We start from the raw sequence: 24001 nt of genomic DNA on the forward strand, positions 1-24001 counted from the left end.
TCCAACCACTCCATCCCCCAACAATATTTTTGCCCTTTATACTTATAGATTGTATTATTTATACCTCCATTTGACAATTAATTATGATCTACCTTCTGCCATATATTGTTTCTCACTTTCTATTGTTTTTTACTTATTTATTGTCTCCTCAACCATATCACACTTTGCTATTAACCTATTTGTACCTAGAAAAATGTCTAGTACAGTTGTTGCATGTGAAAACATGTTATATTATTTAATGCTGTGATTTTCTACATTGGTGAGGTGATTTGGAATCAACTGGATTCAGTTCTAGGTTCCAACTCTCTCCTTGCCTATAACACCAGCTTTATTTAATTAAGAGCTAAGTGTTTAAAGATTTCAGAGACCACCCCTCCCCGCCCCACCATGAGGACCATTTATTAAACAGACCCTGTGTATTTTTCATTTACCCAGCCTAATTATAAACCTTGAATCCTGGTCTGGTGCTTCTTCACAGTTCCTAGCTTTGATTTTGAATAAATAGTAGATTTTTAATAAACATTAAGATGAAATAAGAGTATAATATTTATATCATGAACTTTAGGTTTAGTTCAATTCTAAAGGATATTTAAATTAATTTTAAGTCAAAAATAGTTCAGATTTCTTTAACATTACAAGTGTTGAGCACATGAAATCATTTCTTAAAGAGATTCACACACACACACACACACACACACACACACACACACACACACACACTTCAAAAACCCCGTGTTAGAGTTCCATGAATCACCTTTAATATTTATGGCAGGAACAGATAGCATTGATTTAACATGTTGACCTGTTTATCAATTTGATTTTGTACATTTGAACTTTTCAAACCATTGCCTATATTTTGGTTTCATCTTTGTTGACAGGTAGGGAACCAAAAATATCAGCCTGATCCAGTTTAAAATGATACAGACTCATTATCGTTTAATTCCTTTACCAATTTTTGTGTGTGTGGCCACCCTTTAACAATTCCATTAATGCATTTCCACGCACAAGTTATTTAGGTTGACAAAATTCAGAGTTTTTTTCTGAACATCCATGATACCAAGTAGTGGCTACCCCCGCACTCCTAGCAGCCACCTCCCGTTCCCATACATAAATGGCAGCCAGCAATGGCTGGAAACAAAGGACTCTCTCCCAGTCTCTGAATACAGTGACATTCATTCTGAGAGAAGCAGGGGCAGCTTTTTGAAAGCCGACTTCTTCAGCTCGACAATAACACACAATGAGTTATTGACTTGTTTATGTACGGAGCTCTTTTCAGTAACTAACTCTGACTCCCACAGTCTGGACAAATGATTGATTTCGTGGTTAGAAAAAGAGAAAGCTCTAGCGCTAAACTCTGTAGTGCAAACTACTTCTTCCCCATTTGTTCCCTAACTGAATAGGACCTTATTAAAATGCACTTTCCAAAAAAATACCTGCAGCTGGTCTTTATAACCATGTTTTGTATATATAAATAAGTAATTTGTCCCAGTCTTTTGTATATTAACAGACCATTGGGAAACTTGTCAATATATATGAAGGCTGATTGTCCTGTTGTTTATGCTAAACTGTATTGCCTGTATTGATCTGCATGTAAAATATGGATCAAATAATTTATTAATAGATCAATATTTACTGGTCAAAAAGATTTTAGATAGAAAGATAGATTCAGTTTTCTTCTTGGTTTATGTTGCTTTATTAAGAACATTATACACAACACATATCATATGCTTCACATTTAAATCTTTAGCTGTTCTTCTGGAGAATACAGAGAAAACTGCATGCAGAACTACAGTTCAGAGCACTGACAGTTTGGTTAGCCTAATAGACTCTTCCCTCTTTGGCTGGTACCTATGTGGAATGTCAATATGAATTAGATAGAACATACCAGTGTTTGATTACTGTAGCTTTTCTAAAAATATCAATAACTAGACTCTAGTTTTTACTTTAGAGTTATTTTCTCCTATAAAACAGATTTTAGTTTATCTTAATATCATGTTAAAATTTTTACACAATTAGTCTTTATGATTTTCATAAATATGCCTTAAAATATTTTGGGGAGGAGTTTAAAAAAACAGGACAGAAAAGCCATATAATGTTAATTATACCATAAAATGAGATTACTGCTGTCTGTCTGTATTTCTCCAGCAGGAGGTTTTGAGCCTGTTTTCCTCTCTAGGATGTCCATAGTAGAGCTTTCCTGAGCCAGCAAATGTTTGAAGAATTCCTCAAAATTAAGAGTACTTTCTATTATAGTCACAATGGGCCATATGTTTTGTATAAAACTATATATACATTACTAATCTATGACCCTTTAGGGCTTTCGAGAAAGTATAGTGTCGGCTACGTTAACATTAATAGTTTTACATAAAATATAGTCTAAAAGGTAACAACCACTAGAAATAATTTCATTGGAATCTGTTGTTTCAGGTATACTTTTGTGGATTTCTTTTCTTAATTCCTAAACAAATTGTTTGAGGTGAATTTACTCCTTTTTAATATTGTTTCTCTAACCAGACCATTCATTGTCTTGAATCATTTTGTTCACTTTTCTTTCACAGAGCCATTGTGTTCCTTGTTTCTTCCATATCTGCTACTGTCTTTGAGTAGTCTCTTGTCTGTCTTTTTCTGGTCACCATTAATATTGAATGAGCCAACTTTAACCTAATTTAGGATAGCCAGTGTTTGTTACTTACATATTTTTAAAATCTTAGCAGCAAGCTCTGGCGAAACTGGTGAATTAAACCTTCCTATTTAGCTTGGTAAGTTTTGATGTGTATCACAAATATTTGGGGGTGTTTTCTCACATTTAAAAAGGGCATGAAGTAGTTAGAAAAAAGTGACTTGATTTTCCACTCTTCTGTTTGGTAGAGATTTGGCTTTTCATAGTTACATACAAATTTTAGCCATCTTTCTGTTTTTTTATTGAGGTATATTGAGAAATATCACTGCAATGTCTAGTTAACATTCCTCACTATACATAGTTACAGATTTTTTTCCTTGTGATGAGAACTTTTAAGATCTACTCTCTTAGCAAGTTCCATATATGCAATACACTATTATTAACTATATAGTCACCATGCTGTACATTACATCCCCATGACTTACTTATTTTATAACTGAAAGTTTGTACCTTTTGACTTCCTTCATCCATTTTGCCCACCTTTCAACCCCCATTCCACCTCTGGCAACCACCAGTGTTCTCTGTATCTATGAGCTTTTTTTCTTTTTGAAGATTCCATATGTAAGTGAGATCATATGCTATTTTTCTTTCTCCATCTGACTTTTTTTCACTTAAGATAATGCCCTCAAGTTTCATCCTTCCTGTTTGTTTTGGTTTTTAATTTGAAGTGTCTACCTCTTTATACATGAAAATTAGCCTCAGAAATTTCAAGCCCATTGACAAAAAATTATTTCATATATTTTAAGTAAGAACAGCAAATCAAAAGCATCTCATTTTGACTTAATGAAGAAACAGGATGTTCGTTCTCCAAAGTGACAGGAGAGAAGAATCTTACTGTCGTTATTGTGTCTGGAATTTGAGGGAGAGATGCTGTTTGCACTGCATATTATTAATACCTCAAAGTGAAAACGCATTCTCTTAATTTGACTTTTTACTTTCAATAATTTCCTCTAAATGATTGTATTAAGATATCTCTCTTTTTGAATGTCTGGGCTGTTTTCAGAAAAGGCCCCATGTATGTATCCTTATGTTTTGTTGACAATTTATTTCTCAATATCTTACTGTGTTCTTTATTTGGTACTGTGCATATGATGCTTTTCAGTAATGTTGATATGTTTTTCCCTCAGTTTATGTAGGTTAGGATAGTTCTAGAAGCTGAGTTTTAGAATGAGGTGATTTTTCCAACTGTAGTTTTTTAGAGGTAAAGAAATCCTACCTTTTAAAGCGTTACTTGGAAGCAGTTCTACATGTCATGGTCCTGGGAGGCCACATTGAATCGGACCTACTGCAGTGGCACCAAAGAGTTTTATAGTTCTGTTTTTGTTTTGTTTTGCTTCCCTTCAAAAAAGATCTGCTCTGAATGTTTTTGCATTTGGAAATTAATTTTGTGAAGAAAAGATGACCTTGGTAAATATTCCCCAGTCACTCTCCTTCACATATTCTCCTGAAATGAGACTCCCCTGATAAAGAAATAATCATAGAGACTTGACACAAGTACATTGTGCCACAGTTTACACATAGGCTTCCTTGTGTGGACGTTGAGTTTGATATTTGACTTTTTATAATATTACGTTTTCTGTGTACTTTAGCACAGGAAAAAATATTCCTTGGGGAGCTTGGTTCTAAGAATAGCTTCACATGATGATTTTTCCCAGTTTTTATTGAGATGTAATTAACATATGGCCCTGTGTAAGTTTAAGGTGAATAGCATAATTACTTGTCTTTTATATATTGTGAAATGATTACCACAGTAAGCTTAGTTAACATCCACCATTTCATATGGTTTAAAAAATGGTTATTTTTTTGTTGTGAACTCTTAGGATCTACTATCTTAACAAACTTTCAAATATACCATATAGCATTGTAACTGTAGTCATCATGTATATCACATGTTGGTTTGTGTTTTTTTTCTAAACTTGTTTTCAGTGGTTCTCAGTCTAGCACAGGCAAACATTTCCTGCTGTCCAAATTCAGTCTGCCTCTTGTTTGTTTTTTAAGTTCTGTTGGAACATAGCCACACCCATTTGTTTATGTATTTTCTATTTCATGCTATGGGGGCAGAGTTGAGTAATTGCAAAAGAGACTTGTCTGTCCCCTTTTCCCCCAAGCCTAAATATTTACTATCTGGTTCTTATAGAAATGTTTGTCAACTCCTTATCTAAGTTGGTCATCAGGATCACCTAAGGATTCCTTACTTTTCTCCTCTACCAAAACAGAATCTCTGATAAACTGAGCTGTGTCACATATGAGTAGATGAAGACTTCACAGGTTTGATACTATTCTTACAGTATATAAGAATAGGTAGGTTGAGGAGGTTATATTGTTGACCCCCACTCCCATTCTATCCCAAATATAGGAGTGGGTCTTCAGGCAGAGTATAGATTAAAGATTCATGTTAACTCAAACATGATTTGCCAGGCATACACAATTGAGAAAGCCTATTTAAAATAACAACAGCATTACCAAAAGAAACAAAACAAAAAGCATGGTCATTATTCATTCCTAATCTTCAATAAGGAGATACTACATGGCACGTGCATTGCTTAAGAATTGTTAAATATTCCAATTCAGAAGATTCTGTATCAGGCTGTTATTTTCTTTCTTCCTATTAATACCAATCTGCTGAGTGAATATTACTGTGTGAGTTTAGCTTTTTCCTTTTTTTGAAAATAGCATTTTGTTTTGGTGGGGATTGTTTATAAAGAAATATAGAATGAGCCACTTTCACCTTTTTATAACATGGGTTTACAGCAGTAGTAGAAGACCTCTATCTGGCTCTGTTTATGGAGCAGGTTGGAAGTAACCATTCAGGTATTTAAGATAAAACTTACTCTTTATTGTGAAATATTGTAAATCATTTTGAACCATTCGAGAGTGAATTGACATTTGCTTTTGGTTTATTTCCTTGAATTCTTATCCTGACATAACAGCAGCCAATTTATTCCCTACTGGCAATGAAAGATTTTAATAGGAATATCAGCCTAATTTTTAAAAATTTTGTTATGTTAATTTTGACAAAATGCTTTTAAAAGGTACTCATCAGTGTCAAATGTCTGCAATTAAGGACCCCTTCCCAAATCATATTTTAGTAAGCTTAAAAACGATAAGAGTGGAAGTGAAAAATACAGTGTTAAATGTTTTAAATATAAAAACATTTCAATTTATTTAATCTAAATGGAATTCATTTTCACACACGTATGGGCCAAATTAATTTGAAATCACCTTCCATGATTATGCTAAATTAGTTGTTTGAATAAACATTGCTATTAGGTGTCAATAGGTGCCTATTTTCATGTCATTTACTTATTTATTTTTCTAGTTGAACCTGGCTGTGGAAGAACGGAAAGGGAAAATTCCCGAAAAAGTCATTCTTTCAATGACAGCAAAGGAACACCATAAGGCACAAGAAGAAGTAAGGAACTTACTTTTTAAATTGTATTGTAAAACTACAATAAATACTAATTTTAAAATTAAGGCAGATTTTACTCTGATTTGGTAGTGAACCAACTTTGGTTATCTGATAACAACATAATGAAAAAAACTGGTCAAAACTGGAAATCATTGTATTGATATAGGCAGCTTGAAAAATAGTTATAAGTTTGAAAGAATAAATCATCTTATAATTTTCTGAAAACTACTTATGAATACTTTCTCATAAATTTCCTAAATTAGGAAATTATTACATGCAACTGGAATCTGGAAATTATGGACTATGCTAGCATAGGAAAAACATTAAAATTGTATTGAACTTTGAACAAATAATCAAATTTTATTTTTATTTTCTGACTTTCTAGGAATAGAATTATCTTTCTGAATTTTAGAAACGCTAGCAATGTTATCTCTTATCAAGCTAATCTTATGATTAGCTCACTTAGGCTTGACATTTATAAATGTCAAGCCTAAGTGAGCTAATCATAAGATTCTGTAGGCAATATTGTAAAGAAGAACTATTAAAGAAAGTCTTCTTCTCTCCAAAGCTCATGCTGTGAAGTTGACAGCATATTCCATAAATGAAATAATAATACAAAATTGGTGTTAGACAAAAGGGAAAAATGATTTTCATGTCGTTTCCTGGAATGCAAAAGCATTTAATCTTTCTGAGGAAAGATCATGAATTTGCTAATTTCCATGTACTACTGTCAGTAAATAAAATCTATAAGCAACTTCAAAGAATAAGATAGCATGAATATTTAAAAATTAAACTTTCATGTAATTCTCTTTTGACATTTTGGCAAAGAAATCTATCCAAGCTTTAGGGTTTTAATATTTTCTTATCATGGTAATTGCATCTCCTTTGCTAACTATGTATTTTATAATAGATAAACAAGTACAATGAATCAAATTTTCCTGAGTGAATTCAATTCTTTAAGTTAGAGACTACCTTAATATTTGTGGTTTATATATATGCAGTATTAAAGATTATATTATAAACATTGATTGGTAATCTCAGCAGGAAATATTTCATAAGAAAAATTCAACTTGAATTTTTCTAAGATATAACAAATAACAATTGTATACTTTTAAATTATAGTTCTGACTCATTCCACTTAATATTAACAAGTGAAAAACTAGGTTGTTAGTTCTAGATTTAAAAAATATTGTCCTCTATCAATTGGAAAATGTTGTTTATCACAGTTTATTACATTTTCACAGTAAGTTTAAAATGAATCTATCATATATCTTGATATCGTCAACTTTAGGAAATGCAAATAAAAATCTCTAGTTGAATTAGTATAATTAAAATTGTATCTATAATAACAAATTATTATTAGAGAATAAATAGAAATAATCTAAAAGAATGAATAGATTAACTATTTTCTGCATTTTAAATATTGTAATTGTTTTGCTTGTTGATATTTTATGCAAAACTATAATTTCAATGGAACTGGAAACTTGAAATGGCCCAGGAAAATGATGATCATTATGCTAAAAATATCATTTTTAATTCCACCTTGTTACCAAAGCTGGAAATGAAAATTATTTTTTCTGGAAAATCCAGCAGTATTAATGCTTATTTGGTACTTCTTTATTATCATCTTAGTGTTTATTTAGTACCTATATACATTACTTTTTCTCCTGCAAAGGGCCTTATTTGCTCACATATTTGCTTGATCAGCTATGACTCCAAATGCCTTTTGTTTGCTTCAAAAATCAAACACACAGTGAAGGAAATATTTATTGTGTGTGTGGGTGTGAATGCGTGTGTGTAAGAACCTGTAAATATATTCCATACACTATGAGAATAATTTTATATCATTAATTTGAAATTGATTTATTAATTTTGATGTGTAAGTCAGTGACATCAAGTTTTGTGCCTAATTCATATATAGAGATGTGAAATCATGATGGTAAAGAGAAATGAAAAATGTGGGGATGGGGAGATTACTCCAACATTTAATTTTGCCCACAGTTGTTTTACAAAATACTGTATTTCTAGACGTGTTTCAAAGCCTTAAGTAAACATCGTGAAATCTGAGATTTAGCTTTAGGTATCTGCTGTCTGTATTTTATCTTAAAATCTTATTTTATTTCATGTAATTTTTCCACATGAAAACTGGGAATAATAATAACTTATGCATCACAAGACTACTTCAATGTGATGGTATATGTTGAACTGTATCAAGCTCTTTAGAAATGGCCTACTGGAAATCTGTGGGTAATTTTTTTTGTCAGTTTAAAAGTGTGTTATTCCAGATTCTCTGAAAAGTTGACACCAGGATGGAATTTTTTTTAATGTGTATGGATTTTAATAGAAGAAATGCTGTGAGAGAAAATGGGGAGAGCTCTAGGTAAGGCTGGGAGACCTGTCAGACTGAAATGCAGGCTTGAACATGAGTGAAGGAGAGAGGAAGGGAAGACTGCGTGAAAGTATCCTAGACTGTTGTACAGTCTAAGGAGGGTTTGGCAAAGCTGCTGACATATCCTTGAGTCAAAGTTGTCCATCAGAGGAGTCTCGTGACTCCCTGGGTTGGACCTGCTTTAGTATCCTTGGCCATTGGTGCCAACCTGGTGATGGGTATAAGAGCGTAATAGCTTGGACCCTTGGTCAATTACGCTCCTGTAGCCAGAGGTCTGGGAAATGCATTCTTATGGCTTCCTCCAAAAGTATACTTGACATCATCCGTATTACAATCGTCATACCCCTCTTGCCAGATGAGTTATAAAGATATTTTTAAATGTCTCTATTTTCAATCACCCCTTCCTCCATGAGTTGATGGAGATGTTGGACTCAAATAGGCCTAAAGGCAGCACATAAGTGACCCCTGGCTGGAAACAATATAGATCTCCTTCCAAAATAATTTCCATCTCAGAAGGGGTGTGGGAATCTATTAGAAAGTTGGGAGTAGTGGAAGTGATTGGAATACGAGGAGGTACACACTTCAGTTTTCCTTGTGGTTATACCGCAGCTCATCCTTAATTTTAAGATTAAGAGATACTTAATTTTGCTCACAGATTCCTATGTCTTTTCTAGCCTTCGTTTGTCAAGTCTGATTATGTTCACTTCTTAACCTGAAAAACATTGTACCCTTGGGCCTGAACCAAGTAAGAGACTTGAGGGAGTTTAAAACACCCATTTTTATCTCCCTGTCCCCTTTCTGGTTCTTCTTAACTATGCTGAAAATTAGAAAGTGTCTTGGTCTTAAGTTTAAGCACTGACCTGGTTTTGAGATTATCCCATATGCTGCATGCCAAGATGATGTTCCTAGCATGGAGGCTGCTGCCCTTTGTGCTGATTTCCAGTGACAATTCAGTATAAAGTGCTCTGGAGTCTCCTCACTAACATATATGGATTCCAGGCCACATAGCATTTGGGCCAACAGCTGAACTCATCACTAGAAAAACCAGGAGCTCCTCAAAGAGTCATTCATAATAGTTAAAGTACAGTATTCACAATGTATGTTTCAGAGTGTACAGCATTGATAGGTATACATTTTAGAATGATTATAAACAGAATAATATTTTGTGTCTACTCTAAATCATCTTGAGAATTCAACTAAATTCAGGGGTTGCATGAATGACCAAAATGCCCTACATCTTATGCAAAAGCCTATGTATATGTTTATAGACAGGTGTGCATTTGCATTCTTTCAGAAGTTTGGTTTTTTCCTCATCAGAATACTCTTTTTTTTTTTTTTGCTACCTTCTGCTCATTTGTCACTCTCCCAAATTCTGTACAAGTGTCACTTCCGTGCTGCATTTCTACAGAGAATGAAGAGTAGAATGTGTAGGCTTTCTGTGGCACAATGAGATGGTGCATTTTTTCAACATATGCATACGTAAGCCTTCTTTTGTGAATGGGACTGATAGGGTCAGATAATGTTTAAAGGGAAAGGCTTTATGTCTCTCAGGCCTCTATGTTTCCACATGGATGCTCCCACACACACATAGATTGAATTATGAACAGACCCATTAATGCTGGGATCACAAAAGGTCAAGTTTTGTCTTCTTTTGCCCCCATTCACATTGCCTTTGTAGAGAGGAAAAAAAAAAAGGATTTGCAGGAAAAAAAGATTCATGATGAAGAATTTTAAAGAACATTTTCCCCCCTTTTAGCAACATCTGTGATTTGAAAAAAAAAAAAATCGTATTATGTAAAATAATTCAGGAGTATTGTTTTACCTATCCGATTTTGGTATATGAGTTATTTCATGCATAGCATTATCTTTCAGGGTAATACATAAAATATAGCACTTGGAGAATAAAAGACCTTATGAATTTTTAAAGTAACGAAGCTTGAGGAAAATTGGTTGGAAACTTTATCAAAATGTCAGTGGCAGGATTCTTGATATATTTTCTCCTATGTTTAAGATATAAGTTAATCTTTACTAGGGCATCTTATTTGATAGTTTTAAGTTATTAAAAATACAGGCCATGATTGCTATGATTATGCTTCACATACGTTAACAGATAATCATGGGGCCAAGGAAAATGGCAAAAATGATAGAGAAATTTTTTGAAGCCAGGAAGAATTTATGGGAAATGAAACTTTTAAGGTTTTAACCAATAGCCCTTTGTTTTATTTTATTTTTTTTTTTGCGGTACGCGGGCCTCTCACGGCTGTGGCCTCTCCCGTTGCGGAGCACAGGCTCCGGACGCGCAGGCTCAGCAGCCATGGTTCACGGGCCCAGTCGCTCCGCGGCATGTGGGATCTTCCCGGACCGGGGCACGAGCCCGTGTTCCCTGCATCGGCAGGCGGACTCTCAACCACTGCCGCCACCAGGGAAGCCCCCAATAGCCCTTTAGAATGCAGATGACATCATCACTTGTATGGTTGATTTCTGATGTCATATGAAATCCCCTATCAGTGAAAGGCTATGGATTGTGACAGTAAAACAAGTCGTATAAAAATGCTCTCAAATCAAAGCCTGAAATTCATCCTTTTTTTTTTTTTTTTTGGTGGCTTGCTGTAGCACTAGGTACAGTACATAAAATTAAAGAGAGAGCAGTATTATTGACTAAACAAAATATGTTGCACGATACTTAGTATATTTTAAAGACTACATAAAATTATATCTTCTTGAATCAAATGATACTGGGTGTAGGTTCAGAGAGGATTGGTGCTTTCCAGAAGTAGACTCTTTCTATTTAAGGCCTTTGGATATTAGATTTTAATTTTGTCACATACCTATAAGAGCAAGTTACTTGGTCTGCTTTGGTCTCTAGCTTTGGTATGTAGAATATACTATTATCCATCATCTTTGAGGATAATACTGCTAAAAGGTAGTATGTAAAAATAAAGATGAAAAACATTGACTAATATTGAGTCATCCATCATTGCCATATTTTAAGTTTTATGACTTTCTTATAGGGTTAACTGTATTGTGGAAAGCACAGGAATTTGTTCTAGAAAGTAAGAAAAGGTCTTGAATCTTGAATAGCAAGATGAGGAATGCAGTGGGGTGGGGAGCTACTTGAAGGTTCATTATACTATTGGAGGTAGATTAATTAGATGGAGATGGCAGGATGGATTACAGGAGGAGAGACTAGGGACAGGGAGGCCACTCAGTAGATACATTGGTAATGCCAGTAGCAGGAGGGGATGAGGAGATGAAGGCTTGGCCAGAGTATTACTTATAAGAAAAGAAAGGAAGGAGAGGAAATATATGTGTTTAGAAGAACGGTTGATAAACTGCAGCCCTGGGGCCAAATCTAGCCCACTGCTTGTTTTTCTAAATAAAGTTTTATTGGAACACAGCCCTGTCCATTTGTTGATGTATTGTCTGCAGCTGCTTACAAAGTGCAACTGCAGGGTCGAATGGTTTTGATGGAGACATTGTAACTCACAAAACTGAAAATATTATCTGGCTCTTATAGAGAAGAAGTTTGCCAATTCTTTATTTAGAAAAAAGCATTGTTTAAAGAAAGTATATGATTGATCACATAGGGACAAATAAGAAAGATATGGGACACCAAAGAAAAATAGGAATCATTTAAATTAGCTTTATATGCATATAATGCTTCTAAAGTTCTTGGGAAAAGTTAAATATAGTTGAAGTTTTATATATATATATATAATATTATTATATATATATTTCAAATTAACTAGGTAAAGTAGAAAAGTAAATATTCAAGTCATATGTATAATAGTACAAACTTGCTTTCATTGACTTCCCTGAAATCCTCTGTGGAAGGGATAGAAGCCATAGACTTAACATCAGAGTTGGTAGGGGCAAATACCATATTTTCAGCTGAGAGAGATAGAAAGACAATGAGCTGTCATTACATGGGAGACTCTTGGAGAAGGAGTTTGCATTTTATCTGTGGACACTGAAGTGAGGTTGAGAATTTATGTAGCAAATAGTTTCAAACTTTTATCTTCTTCATGTGAAATAGTGGTAGGAATAGGAAAGACAGGCCAAGAAAAACAATTAAAACTTGATTTGCAGAAAACTATTCTATTTAAAAATGAAAACACTGTAATAATATACCATGTACATGCAACATTATAGGTTAGCCATTGTGCTGTCCATTCTTTAATCTAATTTAATTCTTAACATGGTAAGGTCAGTATTATTCTTCATTTATGAAAGAGGTTTTTTTTATTACCTGTTCAAAATCTCTCAGTCAGTAAATGAAAGAGCCATCATTTTAACCCAAGATTTCAAAAATCCATGCCCTGTTCACAGTCCTTCATAAGTCTAGATGGGTCTAATTTGATCACTTTAAAGATCATGGATAAAGAGAATTTCTGCTTTTCATCTCTTTTGGTCACTACCCGGCCAGTGTTTATGTAAGAATCCAATCTATTAGAGATAATATAATTTTATATAACACAGTGAAGGGTCAAAGAATTGTAATGATTTTTAATTTGTAAACTATAAGGGTTAAAATATTAACTTACTATTTTTGAGTCTTCAGTATGTCTTACTAATAACCTGTAAGTCAAGTTCATATGTCTCTTAAATATTCTGATTAGCAATCCAGAAATTTAAATATAAAGGGTACATGTTTCTAAGCCTTTGCTATTTCTGGAAAAATTCTATGCATTATTCAGAAATTTGTATATATTCAAAATATTGTCTAGAATAGAGCATTGTCTTTGAAGTATGGATATTTTGAAAAATTGTATTTATGAAATTTGGAAAGTTATATTTTAAAGTATTTGGAAGGAGGAAAACAGACTGATTCATTTAAAAGGCCACAAAATGTTAATGAATTTAATATACATATTACAAATTTTATAGGTAACATACAGATGGTAAAATAAAATATTCTTAAAGGGAAGGTACATGTAATAGAATTAAATATTGTCATTGGCGCATATATTGTATTACTTAAAGTCTTAGGTCTTATTCTGTTTAGCAGTTTAAAAGTCCTTGGCAAACTTGTCAATGTATATGGTTCTTTTTGTATCTAGAGACAATTTTTATTCAGCAATTGTAAATGGGTACCTATTCCATATTACTGAAGTACAAAGTTAGAAATGTTCCCATAAATAAAATTTGTTGATGAAGGAATGTATATATCGCCTATCTGCTTTACTTGAACATAGATCTATACTCAGGTTCTTATACTGAAGTCACCTTCCCCACATCAAACTAAGTACTCAAAAATCTAATAGGTGTGACATCAACAATTACTTCTTGCTAACAACTCTTGTAATTTAACCCCTCCAGGTGAACAGGCTGATTGATGAATTGCAGACAGCTATCAAAAGCAACAGAGGTCATCTCTCTAAACTTGGCCCCCAATTACAGGCTAAGCAGGAGCAATTCTCCTCTTATGTCTACGAACACATTAAAAGCCTTCCAGCGAACACTCTTATCCCAGGAGGCCTGCAGCTCAAGGTGGGTGTCATTCTGTGACTCTCAGTGGGTTCAGCCAGAGACAAAACACTCTGCTCCATTTGAAGACCCTTGTAATAATGCCACTCAGCTTGGATTTCTTTTTGTGTTGTCTTCCCCAAACTGGAGTTTGGATTACAACTGCTAATACTACCATTCAGGGAATATGTTCTAAAAGAAAATATCTAGAAGTCTTTGAAATATGAGTTTATAAACTTTAGTTTTCAACCCAGAAAAGTAATTTTAATGAAGAAATTTAATCATGAACATTTACATGCTTTTCTAAGAAACATATATTTTTCACAGGAGTCACTATATATTTCAGTTTTTAAAAATAACTTATTTGGAGAAATGGACAAGCTTTAATAATTGACAGACAGTGGCAATAGGAATTAGAGGTGAAAGGCCAGGTGACTGATTGATGTTATAACTACATTTCCAAGGAAAAGGATCTGTATTGGATAAGTGTGACACGTGTCTGCGTTCACTTGGTAAAATCAATACGTAAGAATATACTGGGAAAAAAAGGTGAATTGCTTATTTGTTAGGACAAGTTGGCTAAATTTCCTAAACTACCCTTGCTATTGCATCATTGGAAGAGAAAAAAAAAAAATTCATACTCAGCTAAAGTGGTTTACGTACTGAAAGCTTAGGGAGTTTAAATACTTTTGTTTAAGTCTGTCAAACTAAGATTGTCCTATAATCTCATATCTCATGTTTCAAGAGACTATAATTAGTAAAATTGAATTACTTAAAGTATGGCTCTTTTCCATCTAAGGAACCATAACTACAATTCTTCATTTCGTTTTGATTATGTTCATATTTGAATGTGATAACATTCGAAGTAATTGTATTTTGATCAGCCTTTATCTCTATAATTCCCCTTAATATTCAGTCTTATTCTGCAAATAACATTATAAACATTATATTCTCTGTCTATAACTTATTTCTTAATGGCATTCCTTGTTTACATTTTGAGGGAGAATGTTACCATGTAAAAATTGACCTTTGGGGAAGTGTAATTCCAAGGTAAACACGATAATATATTTCTCATAGTCTATGCTAGTCAGCTAAAGACTTAGGAAGTGATGTTCAAGACATCAAGGTCAAGTGTTCCTGTAATCCAGTAGCATTGTTCTTTTTCAGATTTCTGACTTGGTTACAGATCCAGTCTGCCATTTTGTACCTAAATGTAAGACCTGAAACCATAAAACTCCTAGGAGAAGTGTGCTTCTTGTATGCTGCCTTGACATTAGTCTTAGCAGTATATTTTTTTGGAGATCTTCAGGCAAGGGCAACAAAAGCAAAAATAAACAAATGGGGCTATCCCAAACAAAAAAGCTTTTGCACATAGAAGGAAACCATCAACAAAATGAAAAATCATACTGAATGGGAGAAGATGCTTGCAAATGATATGTCTAAGAAGGGGTTAATATCCAAAATATATAAAGAAATCACACATCAAAAAAAACCCCCAAACAATTCAATTAAAAAATGGGCAGAGGACCTGAATAGGTATTTTTCCAAGGAAGACATACAGGTAGTCAACAGATAAATGAAAAGATGCTTAGCATCGCTAGCCATCAGGGAAATGCAAATCAAAACTACAATGAGATATCACCTCACACTTGTCATAATGACTATTATCAAAAATATAACAAAAACCAAGTGTTGGTGAGGATGTGGAGAAAAGGGAACCCTCGAACATTGTTGCTGGGAATGTAAATTGGTGCAGCCATTATGGAAAACAGTATGGAGGTTTTTCAAAAAATTGAAAATAGAACTACCATACAATTCAGTACTTCCACTTCTGGGCATTTATCTGAAGAAAATGAAAACAGTTATTTGAAAAGATATATGCACCCCTATGTTCATTGCAGCATTATTTAGCCAAGATATGGAAGCAGCCTAGGTATCCATTGATAGGCAAATGGATATATATATATACACAATGGAATGTTAGCCATAAAAAGAATGAAATCTTGCCATTTGCAACAACATGGATGGACCTACAGGGTTTTTTTTTTTTTTTTTTGGTGTTACGTGGGCCTCTCACTGTTGTGGCCTCTCCCTTTGCGGAGCACAGGCTCCGGACGCGCAGGCTCAGTGGCCATGGCTCACGGGCCCAGCCGCTCCACGGCATGTGGGATCTTCCTGGACCGGGGCACGAACCCGTGTCCCCTGCATCCGCAGGCGGATTCTCAACCACTGCGCCACCAGGGAAGCCCCTACAGGGTATTTTGCTAAATGAAATAAGTCAGACAGAGAAAGACAAATACTATATGATTTCACTTATATGTGGAATCTATAAAGCAAAAGAAACAAACAAAACAGAAACAGACTCATAGATACGGAGAACAAACTGGTGGTTACCAAAGGGGAGGGAGTTGGGGAGAGGATTGGGTGGAATAGGTGAAAGGGATTAAGAGGTATAAACTTGCAGTTATAAAATAAATAAGCTACAGGGATGTAACGTATAGAACAGGGAATATAGTCAATTACATTGCAGTCACTTTGTATGATGACAGATGGTCACTGGACTTATCATGGTGATCAATTCATAATGTATATAAATGTCAAATCACCATGTTGTACACCTGAAACTAATGTTATATGTCAACTATAATTCAATAAAAAAATAAAAAGGAAAAAAAAACAAGCAAAAACAAAGATTCCTGCAAACCATACTTCTTTCATTTCAGAGCCCCACATTTGCCTTTCCCTGTCAGCACTTTTCCAGGCCTGGGGTCAAGGGAACTTTCATTTTACTTCTCCCCTCTTTTGAGCTTCCTCTTTCCGCATCTGCTCTATGATATAAATCCCATGTTTACATAAAAACTCTCTGGTTCCCTGCAACACAAACCCTCTCAAACCATTTCAAATAAAAAGAGGGTTTGTTGAAAACATAAAGGAATCTCACAGAAATGAAAACCAGGAAGTATAGCTGATTCTCACAAGAAAGTCACTTCTTTTCCATATTTCTTTCTCCCGAAGCCCCATAGTCTCTCCACTCCTCATCTTTCTGAGCTTTTTCATTTCTCATTTCTTTCTGCAAGCTGGCTTTCTCTTTATACTCCTTTGTATGTACATGCAGGAAAATTATGACCCCTAGCTCTCCCTAACTTTTAGGTTTAAATGGCCATCATCATCTGACTAGAGTCTTTGTGTCTCCTAGTTCAAATCATTTAAAGAGAGAATCTGTTTGGGTCAGTCCAGCCTTACCTAGGTCCCTGACATTAATTCTACTACCTATAGCCACTGAGTGGGCAAAGGCAGGGTTGTGTACAACACAGGGCACATAGGACTTTCCAGTAATTCGTCTAGAAAGGCAAGTTGGTCTTGGATGGCCAAAGTGACTGACATGTTTTTCATATAAAATTAAATGGAACATTGTAAATAAATTATTGTGTATTATTCATGATAATGCATTTTCTCCTTTCCCTCCAACCCCCATATTTTTGAGAGTAGATGTTTGGACTGCTGGAAAATAAATGGAGATCTGTAGTTTTCTAAACGAGTTCTTACATCTGAAATAGCTAGGTAGTAGAGACGAAACTGGATTAGCAAATTTTACCCTAATATTCAGAATTGCAGATCTCTTAGAACTGAGGAGTTTTTCCATACTCTGTAGGTGAGGAGAACTTGCTAATTCCAACTGGAGAGATATTGAGCATAGGTCACAGCAGCATACCATCCTCTGTTAATTCCAGAATCAGTTCAGATCAGTAGCCTGGCCAAACTCTGTTTCCATGGAGTGTGAATGAACTGCCCTTTTTTGGAGCACTATCTCTAGCCCAGTTACCTCTGAGTCACTGTGGGCAAGGGCCGTGACTTTTGTAGTTATGAACAGCTTTATCCCACCTTGTAGCATGTGCTATGCAGAGTGTTAGATGATATATCAATCAATCAATCAATCAATCCATTTATAAACTGAAAGGCATGGCTCCAGTAAAACCTATTTTCCCCCTTTTATATTCATTTTGATGAAACAGTAAATTGGGGTCTTCCCTGGTGGCGCAGTGGTTGAGAGTCCGCCTGCCGATGCAGGGGACGCGGGTTCGTGCCCCGGTCCGGGAAGATCCCACATGCCGCGGAGCGGCCGGGCCCATAAGCCATGGCCTCTGAGCCTGCGCATCCGGAGCCTGCGCTCCACAACGGGAGAGGCTACAGCAGTGAGAGGCCCGCGTACCGCAAAAAAACAAACAGTGAATTAGAATGATTATCTTTCTACTTTTCTGTATTTGATGATTTGTATCACTGTTGAATACACATGTGAGCCCAGGACTCAGCTTCAAGAACCAAACATAATATATTGTAGTCGTCATCATCTTCTAGAGCTTCTAGGTGTTCAACTAGGGGCTGTAGGCAGGGTGTGATCCAAAAATCCCCTGGGGTGCTTTTTCATATTATGTGTGGTTGCCTTGACTTCTTCACTGAGCTTCTCATCCTCATCATATCTTTCATTGATAATTTTATCTATTTTTAAAAAATTCTTTTCCCTTTTATTTATTTGGCTGCATCGGGTCTTAGTTGCTGCACGCGGTATCTTCGTTGAGGCATGCAGGATCTTTCTTTGCGGCGCGCGGGTTCTTTGTTGTGGTGCGTGGGCTTCTATCTAGTTGTGGCACGTGGGTTTTCTCTCTCTAGTTGTGGCCCGCGGGCTCCAAGGCGCGCGGGCTCTGTAGCTGTGGTGCACGGGCTGTCTTGTTGAGGCACGCGAACTCAGTAGTTGTGGCACGCGGGCTTAGTTGCCCTGTGGCATGTGGGATCTTAGCTCCCTAACCAAGGATCATACCCGTGTCCCCTGCATTGGAAGGTGGATTCTTTACCACTGGACTGCCAGGGAAGTCCCTCACTGATAATTTTAAAATAGCACTTTTGGTTAGGTCTTAATATTAGAAGATCACCTCTTAAAAGGACACGTTCTGTGTTCCATACTGCCTCAGTTCCATTTTTGCATAATACAGTACCCAGTTTAAATAGACACATGAGACAAAAGACCGAGAATAGTTTCAATGTCCATCCTGCCATGGGAAAGTTCCTTGTTAAAAAAAAAAAAATTGAAAACACAACATAACAACATTAGAAGAATTTTAGGAAAAAGTTATATCACCCGTAATCACATTATTCCTTATATAACCATTCTCACCCTTGCATGTCATTTCCATATGCACTCATATGTAGTCACAGCCACAGCATACACTTTTTTGTATTCTGGTACATTCTCTTTCCATCACATCATAGCACCTTTTAGGTTGATGAGATTTCTTATTGTTTTTACCCTTAGTGGTCACACTCAGTGTGCGGCATAATTTACGAAGCCCTTCAGGTAACAAGCTTTTGGCGCAATTTCTTACTATTCCAAACCTTCTCTTACCCCATATCCCCTGTCACTGCCATCACCCTCAGCCTTATGAGAGCATCTGCTACAGCCATGGCTCAGTGACTTCTGCCTTCCCAGTCCTGTTCTTTCGCTGCAACTCCTCCTCCTCTTCATCCCCATGGAGATGCTGTCAGAAATGTTAGCGTTTCCCTGGGAGAGCAGGAAAGAAAGGATTGATAGGAAAGGGTATTAGCAAATCTGTAGGGGATGGTGGGTGGAAAAACTAGTAGGAAGGTGGGTGACCTGATGGGGAATTGATGTGCGAGAGTGTGGGATGTGTGAGTAGGTGGGAGAAAGCACGGGGGAATGAGCGGAAGATGGGTACAAGGAAGTCCTTTTACTGGAATTAGGAGTGCTTTTCACACACAATTGGTCAATGATGCTTTGTGGGTTATCTTCCATTTGCTGCCAGTAGAGGCAGATCCAGTTCCTCTGGGACCTAGATCTTGTAAAATTTGGGGGAGAGGAGCCTCTTGAAAATTAGGCCTGAAAGTGACTATTTAGAATGAGAAAATAAATCACAACAAACTAATGGAGACTTGGAGATTCAGATTCTTTCTTCTGTGATGTTTTAAGGCAACTTATCAGACATTCTTACATAGAAATACTCTGATTACTACCTGGCTTCCCCTCCCCACCTATTGATGCTTTATAGCTTCCAGCACTCTCAACTTTTAGCATTCTCAGGAGCTAGAGCAAGTTAAGGGTCCTGAAGTTTAATCTCCACTAACTTCACATGAATCCACTCTGGCTGTGAGCAAGGGAAATATGGTGGAATTTAGTAACCTGGATAAAAAACAAGATTCAGAGGGCCGTGATTTGGAGATTTTTTTAGCATTTCTGTTTTTATATTGCTTGGTTATAGTGTTCTCTCCTAGCATATGGAAATTTAAGTTTTTAAAAAGGGATAATTCAGAGATTTACTTTTAAAGAATGTCTTTGTCCAGCATCTAGTTCATCCTCTAGGTAGTATGTATCTAACAATTTTTATTCTTCCAATTACAGAATAAAAGAAAAATTTAAGTGAATAGTCCAGTAAACCCATACATTATTAAATACATATGTCTGCAAGGCATTGTGCTTGGTACAGTGGGAAGAGACAGAGAAGCCTGCAACACCTTCTTGGCCCAAGTCTGATTATTTAATCTGAACAATATGACACCTCCTTTTGAAGACAATAAAACTAATGTGTAGGTCTTCTCAGCTTTTTACTACAATTTCATTTTAGTTTACAGGCTTGTTTATATTTAGAAAATGGGCTAATTTCGTTGATAACAGAAAAGATGCTAATTTTTATCTGTAATACCTTCCTGGCCTTTCCTGTGCTTTGGAGACTTGAATTTGCTCTACCAAAGGCACAACGACACCATGAAACCATTTGAGATTTTGTGATAATTTTTTAAAAGTTTTAAAGTTTTATTTTGTGATCATTTTTTAAAAGTTTTAAAGTTTTCTAACCATATATATCCATATGTAAACTTTTCTAACCATATATAAAATTTAATAGGTTTATTTAAATACTTAGGAGTCTATGGAACAATTAAATGAATAAAAGGAGACAACTGAGGTCAAGTGGCGAGACTTTTTTTTGGGGGGGGGTATGGTGTCATCACTGTTCTGCATGCATATTATGTTCTTATTTCCATTGTACATTCCTTGGTCCTGTCTTTCTGTTTAACCACTTTCCCCATATATATATTTACAATCTCTGAGCTGCTCTGTTATTTCACCTACATTATTTGAGTAAACAGTGGGACAACAAATTTAGGATATGCTCTAAGTACAAGTAGTAAAACATACCAACTTAAAACTTCATTTTCAAAGGAATTGTTTCTAGAGTAGTAAAACTGGAATATTCAGTGTTATTCTTGTGACTTCAAGAACACATATTGGACAAAATGAGATGGAGATAATCAGTTTTCATATGTAGATTTCACCAAGGCTAATGTTGGACTGTCCATTTTAAAGGCAAGCAAACTTTAGATCCCATGAATGCCTGCTAACATCTCACGGGATAGCTGTTAGCAGTAGGCACTGAAATATCTCACCTACCCTTCTTTCCCGTGCTCTTTTCCATCTTGCCTTCTTTTCTTTCCTTTCTTTTTTCATTTTTTTGGTGGCCTGTTGGAGCGTGGGGGAATGCCAGTGTATTCACCCCACCCTATTTCCTGACAGGCATCTGCAGCCAGGTGTAAATCTCTATGTGCAGGAAGATACAATATTCCCTTCCTAGAACCAATGAAGAGAAAAACTAAAAAACTGTGTCTGTATCAAAATCAGTGAAGAGCAATTGGTTGGGCGGGGCATAATCTCCCATGCAGAGCCGTTGTAATGAGACAGGTTTTCCCTGTGCAGTCCTGACAGTCTAGAAGGTGCCCAGGGAATTGCCAGGTGGGCAGTCAGCAGGGAAAGTCCACAGGCCAGAGCTGGATTACTGTCCTAGCAGTTATGCAGACTAAATGCAATCACTGAACCTTACTGCTGCAGGCACACTCTCTCTCTCAGGGAGACTGTCCTTCTCCATAGCAGTTAATTTGTCTTTACCTCTCAATTAGCTTTTTCACAGAGTGTTTGAGATGCTCAAGTCACTGAGATTCTCTTCTTGCATATGCTCCTGTCCCCTGGATTACCCACTGACATCTATGTTAGCTCGACTCACCATGAATATTATCAAGCATTAACTCATCATTTGAACATAGAAGTGAATGAATATTGAATATTATCATGAATATTATCAAGCATTAACTCATCATTTGAACATAGAAATGAATGTAGATTTTCTAGTAAGTGCAAATGAAGTGATGCATCTATTCCTACTTCAGATTCTACCTACAGTGTTGATAATGTTTTATGATAAAAAATGGATTTTTTTAAAAATAAAAATGTATTGCGCTAGGCAATAAACTTTTGCATAGGTTTTAGTTACTCAGAGTATCTATTCATATTAAGGGAAAAATTACCTTTCCAGGTATATTTGATATATAAAAAAGAAGCCTAATAGCATTAAAAACATATACTCTATTGAAAGATGAGACTATGATCTCTGAGGCTGAGAACTGGGGAAGTCTGATGATTTGGCTCATATTTAATCATATAGTATTCTTTTCCCTAGTAAAATAGAATTGGGGGGATGTGGCTATGCTTTTCTCATCAAAAAAGCCCTTACTTTCCTTGAGAAGAAATATATTGAGCCCAGGAACTTTTAAAAACCTTTATTTACCAAAATCTGGTATATAATACATCATATAATGTTCAGCTACTGACAGGACGCACATACCTGATATTGATATTTTAATCCCAATTAAATATAATTGTAGACACTAAATTAATTTAGACAAAGTGAAAAACCTTTGTTCCACTTCTCCTTGAAATATTCTCATTTATAAAGGGCTTATTGAAATTACTTGGGGACTTCCCTGGTGGCGCAGTGGTTAAGAATCCGTCTGCCAACGCAGGGGACATGAGTTCAAGCCCTGGTCCAGGAAGATCCCACATGCACAGAGCAACTAAGCCCGTGTGCCACAACTACTGAGCCTGCGCTCATAGAGCCCGCAAGCCACAACTACTGAAGCCCATGTGCTTAGAGCCCGTGCTCTGCAACAAGAGAGGCCACCGCAATGAGAAGCCCGTGCACCGCAATGAAGAGTAGCCCCCGCTAGCCGCAACGACAGAAGAGCCCGCGTGCATCAGCGAAGACCCAACACAGCCGCCCCCCCAAAAAATTAATTAAAAATTAAAAAAAGAAAAAGAGGACTTCCCTGGTGGCACAGTGGTTGAGAGTCTGCCTGCCAATGCAGGGGACATGGGTTCGTGCCCCGGTCCGGGAAGATCCCACATGCCGCGGAGCGGCTGGGCCCGTGAGCCATGGCCGCTGAGCCTGCGCGTCTGGAGCCTGTGCTCTGCAACAGGAGAGGCCACAACAGTGAGAGGCCCGCGTACCAAAAAAAAAAGAAAAGAAAAAGAAATTACTTGGCTTAGAACATCAGGCGAACACGTTTACCTTGCCACTATCTTCTATATAATTTTAAACATTTTCATGTAATGAATTTTAGCGAGAATTGTAATTGGATACAAAGAGATTATTTTTTGCAGCATCATGCACCTTGTTTTAGAAATTTTACTTTGTCAAAAATGGGGTTGGGGAGAAGCCCTTTAAAAAAATGACAAAGCAGTGAAATGTGACTTTAAATGCTTAAAGGAAAAGAACACAGGCCCACTCCCAGGGTAACTGTGAGGCTGATGAGGGCATCTTGCAGACCTCTCCATCCTTGGCCCCCCGTGGCCTTTCCTCCATACCCAACTCCAACCCCCAATTCAGGCTGTCAGGTACCATCCTTACTTCAAGAAAAAGGCATACCATACTTTCATTCAAGCTAAGACAGTATCAAAACTTTTTTTTTTTTCTGGATCAAAGTTCTTTCTTGGAATGCCCTATGTAAAGTAAATGAAAGTAGGATGTACCCCTTTTGAAGCCAGGTTGGTGGCTTTCCCCACAGACTTACTCATCAGGTTTGATCTCCCACTTTGGACCACAGCCCCCCACTCTCACTCCCCTATCCACCAGCCCTACCCCAGGCCCTCTGAGGAATTCCAGAAAGCCAAGATTGAAAATCCTAGCCTCAAAGATCAATAACCAATAAGGCCGAATATTAT

The 24001-nt window shown here is 36.2% G+C and overlaps 1 protein-coding gene across 1 annotated transcript in view; it reads left to right on the plus strand.

Annotated features, from left to right (window-relative positions):
- The window catches only part of DCDC1 (doublecortin domain containing 1), a 458528-nt gene that overhangs the window by 211315 nt on the left and 223212 nt on the right, over nucleotides 1-24001 (plus strand). Inside the window, 2 exon segments of the mRNA XM_067038066.1 lie at nucleotides 6000-6092; nucleotides 13798-13968. Coding sequence (XP_066894167.1) covers nucleotides 6000-6092; nucleotides 13798-13968 — 264 coding nt within the window.

Source organism: Kogia breviceps, chromosome 7 (genome assembly GCF_026419965.1).
Source record: "Kogia breviceps isolate mKogBre1 chromosome 7, mKogBre1 haplotype 1, whole genome shotgun sequence".
Lineage (NCBI taxonomy): Eukaryota > Metazoa > Chordata > Mammalia > Artiodactyla > Physeteridae > Kogia > Kogia breviceps.